Raw genomic sequence first — 11139 nt, 5'->3', positions numbered from 1 at the left:
GCCCAGCTCAAGGGAAATTGCTTTCTGGGCCACTTTTGAATTGGAAGCCAGAGACATGGGCGGAGTGTGTATGTGTGTAAGTGTGTGTAGGTGGGTGGGTATATATGTGTGTGTTTGATTTAGGTAATACTTGAGTTGTGGGGACCGAAAACTGTTTACATATTATTGGGACATAACTAAAACATTTGATTGTAAGGTGAGGATTAGGAGTTAGGCTATGTTTAGGGTTTAGATTCAGGTCAAGTTTAGGTCAAGGTCAGGTTTAGGTTAAGAGGGTTGGGCAAGTTACAATGTCTTCAGGAAATCAGTAATGTCCTCTGAAGCCATGGAGACACGATTGTGTGAATGTGCGTGTGTGTGCGTGTGTGTGTGTGAGAGAGAGAGAGAGAGAGAGAGAGAGAGAGAGAGAGAGAGAGAGAGAGAGAGAGAGAGAGAGAGAGAGAGAGAGTGAGGCTGACAAACGCAACTGAAGAGTCCACAGAGATCTGCTGCATGTGGCAGGAGGATGCTGCTGGTATCATTCAGCTGAATTATTATTACTTTATCATTTACAATATAATAATATAATATTCAGTCAGTGGTATTATAGTTCAAGACCGAAGTGCGCTCGTACCTCCTCGGACATCTGTGCGCTCGGGCTCCAGAGGCGTCAGCGCTGGACGCCGTCATGGACCCGCTGCTGCCCGCGGACACCGAGATGATGGAGCGGGAGGCGGACAAGGACGCGAGGAGGAAGATCCAGTTCTCCGTGCCTTCCGCCGTGCCCACCCAACTGGACCCGCGGCAGGTGGAGATGGTGAGAGCACAGGGAGTGTGGTGGCCTGACGTGGATGAGGGTGATAGTGGCTGTGATGGTTGTAGTGGTGGCATGTGTGGAAGAATGAGGTAAAATCTGGGTCAAATTTCTCAAACTATGTCTGGATACATTTTTTTTCTGTGTGTGGACTAAGAACAAATATCTAAACTTTTATGTGAAAGGTTCATGCAGAGATTTACTGTTATCTGGCATTGATGGTCAAAGTGCAGGTTGGAACAAACAGATGTGACTGTTGTCCCCTTTCCCCTGAAGTTGACAGACGGTCACATAACCCGTCTAGCACGACTTTTGCAGAACTCCGTGTTTTGGATGTTGAGTATTATCCTCGCAGAGTGTGTGGGCAGCTGGGATTAAGCTGAGCCGCACAGCTTCAATTGTTTGGAGCTCTCAAAAGTGATGAGGCATCTTTTTTTCCTGCACAAGTAGAGTGGAGGAGGAGGAAGTGGGAGATAAAGCTCTGTTTGTAATTTAAAAATGAGATAGTGTCCCTGAGTAATAAATCTGTGAAAACCAAAACATCCGCTTGTCACATTATTAAAAAGAGGCGTAGAGTGCATTGTGTGAAATAAATAAAGCATGGAGTCAGTTCTTTGTATAGCTTCTGCTGAATCATCCCGGATTGAAAGCAGGTGAAGCTGCTGACGTGCACAAACAGTGACCCTGATTGGTGAAATATTGCTGTGTGATCAGGAAAAATATTGGCCAGTGCAATATGGAGGCAGAGCAGCTATTAAACTTAAAGCCATTAAAGTCTGGCAATGATAACAGTCCTTCAAGGTCGTCGAGGTATCACTGAGATAACTTTGAGATACAGTCTCCCTCAGCAAATAAAATGTAAGTGCACGTAGTTTCTTCTGCTTTTAAGACAGTAGACGTACATAACCAAATGGTGGGACGCTCCCTGGAGGGACATCTCATCTGCGACCAGACGTCTTTATTACTCCCTGGTAGAGGATTTGGAAGCTTTAGGGCTTCTGTTTGTTTCGGAATGGAAAATGAAAAAATAAATGAACAAATCAATAATGTCTAGGCACTCACAAATCTGTTTTTTCCAGCCCAGCTCGGAGTCTCTTTAGCTTTGCACTACTTTCCTTTTGCTCCTTCGAGTGCTGATTCATTCCTTCATTTGCTTTTCAAAACAGCCACACAGGTCTGACTTCATGAAAATGTAAACACGCTCATTCAGAAACACAGTTTGACGTAAAACAACGATTCTTATAGTAATTAGTTTAAATAAACTAACAAGGACAGGTTTGGATACCTTGACCTGCTCATACTAAAATAATTCTTCTTTTATTAAGACAGCTTCACTCCTTGATATAAGTTCCTTAAAATCTCTTTGGCAGTTTTCACTATAATGGCGATTTCATAGTTTCTGCTTCCACCAGTCCACTGGAATCCCCTATTGTCCCTGTGACGTAAATGTGGTCATAGGGTAAGCTGCCCTGTAGGCCTGGTCACACAAATGCAAATTCAGAGCCACAGGAAGCGAATGTTTAATTTCCCCCCATCACTCACACAGACTGGAAGTGAACAGAGACCTGAAGTCCCCGAACTAATATGGTGGAACCTTGGGCACATAATGTACATGTGACCAAAATGAGGACACAACTCTCAGTGGACACGGAAAGTATCAACCCTCAAGATGCAACTTATCAATTCAGGACCTAAGATTACATCAAATCTTCCCTCATGGATAATTTCCTGGTAGTTCACACAAAAGGTTAGGAGGTTCAAACGTTATCTAAATCTGTTATTGCAATGTACAGGAAATAAGAAATTCTACATTGTTTAAGATACAAGAATTCCAGCCGAAGGGATAAACACTCGTCCAGCTGCAAAATTGGTTTTATAATCCATATTGTCGGCTTTCTGCACGAGAATCCCTCTCGTTTCTTATTTTCCAGCAGTGCAGTACTGTGGCTGCCTCTGTAGGTGATTGTAAAAATAATTGTGCCATGTTGGATGAAACCCGACTGTACTTGACACGCACTTGAATGCTGCAAACCCGGCGCCTCACTGGATATTTGAACTCAGCCTGTTCTAGTTGTCTGTGGCAGCAGCTGATCAGGGGCGTTTGTTGTTCTCTTTTATCCACACAGAGGATTTCATTTTCACATATCTTACTCCTCAGTTGTCAAGTCTCATGTAGTCTGCAACTGTATAGTTTCGATTCTGAGCGTTTGGTTGATCAGTCGTTAACTCAAACATGAATTCTAAAGAGTCTGAGAAGTGGCTGTTTGACAAGAACCAGTTGTCAGTGATGCCTTTTCACCCTTTTTTTAGAACATCAAATTCAAAACTAATCACAAACATGAACACTTGAGCATACATCAGTGTGATAAGAAAACCTAAAAGTACAGAAACCATCTTGGGATCTTTGACTTTTTACTCAGGGCCATGTCCCATCCACTGACACGGAGGAGGTGGTGTCCATGACCTACACTGCAGTGCAGCCAGTCCCCAGTGGGGCGCTCAAGACACTATGGCATCCCAGTTGGGGGAGGTGTTGTGTGAGAGATGTAGTGCAAGCTAAGCCAAGCGATATTGCACAGCATTTCCTTAACAGCCATAATATTAGCATAGAAATGGCAGTAGCATGGAAAAACAGGCGTGAGGAGAGATAAGCAGAAAGAGTTGAGGGGAATGAGTGAAAGAGTGTTGAGGAGGACATTAGTGAAAAAAAGAGGAAAGAATAACTGAAGGAAGGCAAGTCGGAAAGGAAAGGAGGAGGAGAGGAGATGACTGATTAGAACCAAAAAGATTAGCTGTTGATGACTGAGGCCCAGAAACAAGGGCAAAGCGCTATCGCGAAGAACAAATTCCAACTGCAGCGCAGCCAAGTGCTAAACTCCAGCAGAGACGTATTCCAACAACACAACAATCCTCCACCTGCTCCGGGTGAGACATTATTCCTAATGGGGTCATAATGAATATTAGAAACTGGAAGCAGTGACAAGGTGAGCCAAAGTGTCCCGATGGTCATATCATAAACCCTGCCTCCCCCATGTTAGAGGATGAACCAAATTAAAAAGACAAAGCAGGTGTAGCGAAATTTTTCTCAAAGATGTTTTGTGTCATTTTAGGTAGATCTTATCACACTGATGCATGTATGTGTGTTCAAGTGTTCATGTTTCTGATTGAAGTTTGGTTTTAATTAGTTATTTGATGTTGTAGAAACTTGTTGAAACATCATGACTGACAGCTGAGTCTCACGATTGGTCAAGTGGTTGAATTGACCGATGACATTTGATGACCTGGAAGGGGAACTTTCCCCTATTGAGTGCACATGTGTACAGTATGTATATGTGTGTGTGTGTGTGTGTGTGTGTGTGTGTGTGTTTGTGTGTTTGTGTGAATCGCCCAAGTCACTACTGCAACAATATTGTGTTTCCAGTCAAATAATCTGGTTGAATGAAATCAGGCGCTAAGCTATTTTTAAAAATTCTTTGCGGGGAAACACAAGGTCAACAATGTCAGCGGTGGGCTTGATTTGTCTCCTGTTGAATGTGCTGCGTTCAAATCCAGCTCTGCTCAGGATTATTCACAGAACTGATTGAAAGCATCGTATGAACAAAGGACTTATGCTTTCACTGAGTGGTCGTGAATATTAAGTGGATGGGTTATTTCTGTATAAAGGCCTATTTGGGACACTGCACGCATCCGGTGATGCCATTTTGCCTCATGAACATCCAGATTAATGCACTTAAGTTGAACGTTAGGTTACGATGAAGGTCGTTGCACATACCAAAACTGAGTGGGGGGGTTTACTGATTCCCGATTCTGTGGCAGAGCTACTGCAGCCTGGTTGGAGTTTCTAATTTCGCTGGATCGTTCTCAAACAGGGAATAAAAACAGTGTAAAATCAGAGCAGACAAATGTACAAACACATGAGACACACACAGTTGGCGTAGAGCGGTCGGTCCAGCTGTCCTCACTCTCACTGGCGTGTTTTACTGCGATCGTTTGCACCAAATATGATTTGACCTTTCTGGCCATGTTAGCATGTTATCGTAGAGAGAGATAGCAGTTTGAACAGAAAAGAGCTGTCCTTCCAAAAGTCAAGAAAATGTGATCCTTCTACTTGTAAACATGTGCTCAAGTGCTAAAGGAAATAGTTTTGTGAAATGGCAATCACAATGTTTTTCATTAAAGTCTCAATCCAACTTTGTGCGTTGTTGGGCAGATCAATTTGTTGTACAAATCAGGATGGACTGTTTCAGTCCATTTTTTAAAATAATTTAAAACAGAACAGACACAATGACAGAACTGCAGTGATACATACAAAATAAAAAGCAAAGCCAGAAATGGTAGAAGCTAATTCCTACAAAACCTAGGTTAGATAAAGTTCATGTAAACATTTCTAGGCCATGCGATTATTCAAGAAGAAGAGTAATTGATCCAAATTCTTCTAAAATAACACACGGAAATGGAGTTTGATCGACCAATAGGTCAGATAGATCTTCAAATACAGCCAGACTGAGCTGCTACTGATATTTAACAATCATTTCAAATATGCACAACAAGGTCCTGATGGAAATCCTGTGTTTCCTGCAGGTGCTTCACCTTCTGGCTACAACACTTATAAAAGGTCACTGGGCCTGGACAGGCTTTCAGACAGGTGCTCAACCTGTGGTGTAGTTCACATGAGGTCTGTGTGTGTGTGTGTGTGTGTGTGTGTGTGTGTTTGTGTGTGTGTGTGTGTGTGTGTGTGTTTGTGTGTCCATCTGCTTGTGTGAAATTGCACACATGTTGTTGGATTACAGCATTTAAAATGTGGATTCCCTGTTTTTCTTAGTTAATCCATATTCAAATTTGACAAACCACACACACACACACACACACACACTCACACACACGCACAAACAAACACGCACACACAATGGCAGCATATGTAATTTTGTTGAGAGAATGATGAATATGTATGAGTCCCAGCACACAGAGGGAGGTGAGAGTTACTCCAACGTGAGAGCTGCCCACTCGTTTCCTGCCCACGCTCTCATCTGCCATTGGCTCAGCAGCAGCTCGCATCTCGCAACATTCCTATAAACACAACATGTTATAAAAATAGAGCTGATGTGTGGGAATATGTCACAATTGCCAGTACACCTTTATTTATTGATAGTCTGAATAATCTGTTGTATGGTTGTGTTTACTTTATGTTGTTTAAACCGTACAATTGTATTGATATTGGCTCTTGTCCGGTAACATCCAGAGTATTGACTGTTTCCTTGATAAATGCTTTTGTGCATCTCTAAATAAACATTATTGTCTAAGAATTGTCTTCACAAACAAGGCTGACGTTTTTAACAGGCTGCAGGGGTCAGAATCAGATGTAATTTTAACTGAATTTAAAACAGCCTTTTTTCTGTATGAACTAATCAAGTATAATATGCAGTTACTGCATTATGTTCCCAAATTAAAATGACAGAAGCTCACTTAAATTATGGAGTAAATTTTTTCACACTTGATACTGGGAGGCAGATAAATGCCTAACATTTTATTAAATGATGTACAGCGGTGATAATAATAACAGTGCACTTTATTTACATAGCACTTAAAAAAATATATAGGTTTACAGAGTTCTTCACATAAAAATAGAAAATGCATGCAATGCAATAACAAATTTTTAACATTTAAGTCAATAAAAGAAACATCTGGTGAGTGTTTTAATATTTTTTTCCCCTCTAAATAGTACTTGAATAAGTGTTAGTATACCTTCTGCACCAGAAATACTTTTACTATAATCAAAATGTGGAAAATTGGCTTCAAAGTCAGTGGAGGTGGAATTAAAAAAATGTATTCTGAGTAAATAACTGGATAAACTTAAATATCCCATTTGATATCGCTCATCATTGTCAACGTGCAACAGTTTTATAACAGCCGACCGAAACCCGATTTGAGATATCGAAGTTGCGTTTCATCAGTTGTGTAACAATTGAAATCTGTGACTCACTCACGCTCCACACATAAAAATAAAGGAAGAGGATGAATCTACCAGATTTCAGAGGTAGAGTTTTTTGAGCCCACAGTCTGTGACCCGAGTGGAGACCTCAAGCTCTGTTCAACAGCAACAGAGAGGTGCAGCACTGGTTGGATTTCATAGCTGCAATAACAACTGGAGATGGTTTAGCACAGTTTATATAAAGCCTGCTTTATTTCCATTTTACTGCAGCAATAATACAGCGGTCGTAAACAAACAGCAAAGACGTCTCCCTTCATGACTTTATTGTGAAGATCTTAAAAGCTAGATAACAGTAAATCAACATTCAAACCGTGACACAGCCACCAAACCAATTCCCTGACGTTAGACGGTTTAAGTCGAAGCAGAATCAAATCTCGTGGTGAAATAACACAGTGGACAGCACAGAATGTTGAAAAAGCTAAATCATTTCTGTCATGTGATGCGGGAACATGCAGGGAAACAGTGAGTAAATCCAGTCGCCATCTATGACACGATGTAATCCTGCCGGGTCAACAATCTTGTAAACGTTGTCATGTAATGTCATGCGTAGCTGTCATGGGAAAGAAATCTCAGTAAGCACGCGGGGAAGAATTTTGTTGATCGCTGCAAGGATATTTGTGCACATATAAATCTCTCTCTCTCTCTCTCTCTCTCTCTCTCTCTCTCTCTCTCTCTCTCGGCTAAGATTCGAAGGCGGAGGCCGACACCAGCGACCCTCTTCAGATTGACAGATCCAGCTTCACCAGATGAAGACTGCAGCCCACACCAGGTAGACCAGATAGTGACCGTGCACCGTTTGTGGATGGAGATGCCGTTTCTTTCAATGTCAGAGGTCCCAATGCATCAGAACACAATGCAAAGACATGTGTTCTGAGTGTGATGTGAGAGTTTTATGTCGGGTGTCATTACAAATCCCTCATTTTCTATAAAGCTCTATATGTTCACAAAAGTGGTTGCAGCGCTCTCAGGCTGGTCCTGTCGGGGCCGAAGAAACGGGCAAATCAGGCAAATGGAGCAAATTCTCCGTGGGAGTGGATTTGTATCAGGTGGGATGAGAGCCTGTGGGCGCACAGCAAAAGTAAAGTCTCTTCAGAACTAATGCTGCATCTCAGGCTGAAAATTCGTGACTATCTCGTGTTCCTCTGAAAGTCTGGAGGCTGTTTGAAGAGGTTCTTTATAAATAAAGTTATAGCACAACACACAAATGTAACACGATGTACTTTACGGATTAAGAGCAATAAAAACAATGAAAACAATAATAACTACAATAATAAATAACCCCACTGAGGAAATACTCAAGATGATAGAAGAGATTAAATGAAAGAATGAAGGAAGGAAAACAGTACCAACCATTATCTTCATCTTGAAGGATTGTGTCATATTTGGTGCCTTTCGACTTTGAGGCCAACAAATTAAGAGATGACAATAAGAGCAATTTATTATATTTTCATTATTTATTTAAGTCCAAAAAATGCATTGGGACAAATTCCACCGACAAAACACCAAAGCAGATTCTGTGCACACTGTATATCCATCATCTTTAAAGCATGTCTGACCTCCACAGTGGGTTCTGGGAGAAAACGGAGCCTTGAAAGCCAAACTGGTTCACGCCAACACCTACCAGCCGCCGTCACTCAAAGGTAAACGCTGTTTCCCATTCCGCTGTCATTATACATAACAACTGACACATATGAAAGAGTCTGGGAGGCTTAAACCATCAAGAGCCATGTGGTCTGTGTCTGTTTGGACTACAAGCATCTCCAAAAAACACAGGGAGAGCTGTGTGTGTGTGTGTGTGTGTGTTTGTGTGTGAATGTGTGTGTGTGTGTGTGTGTGTGTGTGTGTGTGAATGTGTGTGTTGGGTAAGATTAGGGGCAGAGGCAGCTGTGGGTCTGTGCGGGATCATCCTGGATTATAGGATGGGCACACAGCTGCAACATGGTCACACACATACAAACACACAAATATACATTCAGATACACTCAGACTGACTCTAAAATATCTGCTCTGTTATTAAATTCATTATGGTATTTTTCAATATTATTGCTTGTATCAAATTGTGTATTTGACATTTGTAATCAGGACTCATATTTATCTCAAAATATTTTACCTAATAACTATATTGGGAATTGTAGCACATTACAGTATCAGTGCAAGATACCAATGATATCTATTTCATGAATGTAAATACCAAGTATCATCAACAACATATTATCATCTGAATACTTAAAATAGTTAAACATACGACCATGTCAGTTTAAAATGCAGCTGAATACACAGTAGTAAAACACGGTTAGTGTGTTTTTGCATTAAAAAGCTGCAGAGACAGATAAAGACTAAAAACAGAGTCAATATTGGACGTAGAAACACCAGGTGGCCACAGAAACTACTGGGTTCACTGTAGTTAGCGATTGCGGGTTGAAAGAGTAACAAAATAAAAACTAGGAGGGTGCTTGGAGATTGATGACCTCCACGATGCTACGGTCTCAACTGGCCTTATAAAGAAAATGAAAAAACAATCCAGGATCTACCTGTTTATCCGGATCTGCTCATGGAAATCTGTCGAGTAGTTTTTTCGACTAATCCTGCAGACAGACAAACAGCATTGAAAACGTAACCTTCTTGTCCGGAGGTGATAAAACATAAATAATCTCCTCAATACACCTATTTGTCCGGTCGTGTCCGTTAGAGAGGTAAACTGATCTTCAACTCTTTGTTCCATACATTGATTTGTGTTTCCAGCTGTCCAGAGGATGGCCCAGGCTCACATGGCCTCCCTGGACATGACCTCTGTGGACAGAGAGGACTCCTCTTCAGGTGAGGAAGAGGAAGGAGGAGAGAAAACGAGCCGGCGGACTGACTCAGCTACCGGTGGGTACAGGACAGCGGGGTCTTCTTCATCTTACACTGGCACATGGCACCCGCTTATAGAAACTGCTCACACTTGTGAAATCTCTTTCTTGTCAGATCCAAGAGAAGAAAGCAAACCGCTCTGGGATCAAGCCGCTCCGTCACACATTTCCACAGTGAGTTCTGATCCCAGCCATCGCCGAAGAGATGAAGGGGAGGCCAAAGAACGAGAGGAAGGAAAAGGGGAATGACGGCAGTACGCTGCTCTTATGCTGGCGAGGAACCCACTTCCACAGCACATGTGTGGGCCATGCTTCTGTGTGCATGGGTGTGTGTATGAGTGTGTGTAATGTAGACGTAGGAGTGTGGGCATGCATGCGAGACAAAGCTGAATGTGGAAAGGAGAGAGCGAACAGACGGGTAGAGGGGAAGGTCAGAATTTTAATGAGGAAAAGTTGAACACGGGACTCTGGGAAGTCACGTCTCGGTCAGCGAAAGGAAACAAGTCATCCGAGGACGTGGCACAAGACAGAGGGAGAAACACCGAGAACAATGAGGTGTTGTGTTTTTGCAGGATTGGACAGGATTCGTCTCGGGCGAGTTTTTCCACCAAACTATGTGTGAAGAATGAGATTGAGAATTACCTTCTCGGTGCCAAGTGTACACACTGTACAGGCCATTTCACCACCCCGGTACTAAAACTCACACCTCATGAACAATCCGAAATAGCAGGCGATGCAAATGGCTCGGGACAGGACCCCAATTTTAATAGACGGGGACAATTAATACACACACAGTTTCTCAGTTCTGATTGTGTATAATGAAAGTTTAGTGTTGTCGCAGCACAGAAGCAGTGACAATGAGGTTGTTGTTTCACGGTGCCTCATACAGAAAGTGTGAATAAAGTCCCGGGGTTTGCATAGTATATGATAAACGCTATTAAATTATATACACAATATGTTACAGCGTTAAAAAAATTAAAAGCCAATCAAAATGCAATCACTGCTGCTTCTAATTATCATCATCTTTCGGTCTCACTCCCTCCCAGACGTTTACACGCAAGGTCAAGGAAAATCAAAGCCGGATGGATTACAGACGATTTTCGGTGCAGTCACAGCCACAGCAGATTAGATCACATCAGCCTAATCCAACTAATCATGATAATGCAGCACAGTTATTCTGGTTTCATATCACGAATCTCTGTGAGTTGGTACCTTACTGTGGGCAGGAGGAAGACTCGTATTTTCAAACACAATATGTTCCTGAGGGGGATTAAAAGGTTCATTCACGAACCTGTATATAAATAACGTTTTGTGTTGGTTGTTAATAAAACAGTTTTAATGGGTTAAGTGAGTTTGTGTAATTGTAGGTCTGAGGAATTCAAACCCAACATATTTCATTTTTTTAAAGGTCAACAAAGTCAAATAAAAATACACAAAGAACAAAATGTTTTGCCTTGTTGAGAAAAATAAAAAATATCAACAGAAATGTGTCGTGAACAGTAATA

General features: G+C 41.8%; 1 protein-coding gene across 1 annotated transcript; it reads left to right on the top strand.

Moving 5' to 3' along the window:
- The first annotated feature begins 457 nt into the window (after window positions 1-457).
- Window positions 458-11120, top strand: LOC133931701 (protein phosphatase 1 regulatory subunit 1B-like). Its single transcript, XM_062378639.1, has 5 exons — window positions 458-796; window positions 7468-7551; window positions 8347-8422; window positions 9525-9653; window positions 9750-11120. Exons 1-5 carry the CDS (start codon window positions 668-670, stop codon window positions 9881-9883), a joined length of 552 nt encoding a protein of 183 aa, XP_062234623.1. The 5' UTR covers window positions 458-667; the 3' UTR covers window positions 9884-11120.
- Window positions 11121-11139: the final 19 nt, after the last annotated feature.

Source organism: Platichthys flesus, chromosome 20 (assembly GCF_949316205.1).
Source record: "Platichthys flesus chromosome 20, fPlaFle2.1, whole genome shotgun sequence".
Classification (NCBI taxonomy): Eukaryota; Metazoa; Chordata; class Actinopteri; order Pleuronectiformes; family Pleuronectidae; genus Platichthys; species Platichthys flesus.
This window is presented reverse-complemented; position numbering and strand designations above follow the sequence as displayed.

Coding starts and splice junctions, on each gene's coding strand:
- LOC133931701 (XM_062378639.1), top strand. CDS start 668: ATGGACCCGCTGCTGCCCGCGGACACCGAGATGATGGAGCGGGAGGCG. Junction 797..7,467: donor ACCCGCGGCAGGTGGAGATG/GTGAGAGCACAG, acceptor CTCTCGGCTAAG/ATTCGAAGGCGGAGGCCGAC. Junction 7,552..8,346: donor AAGACTGCAGCCCACACCAG/GTAGACCAGATA, acceptor TGACCTCCACAG/TGGGTTCTGGGAGAAAACGG.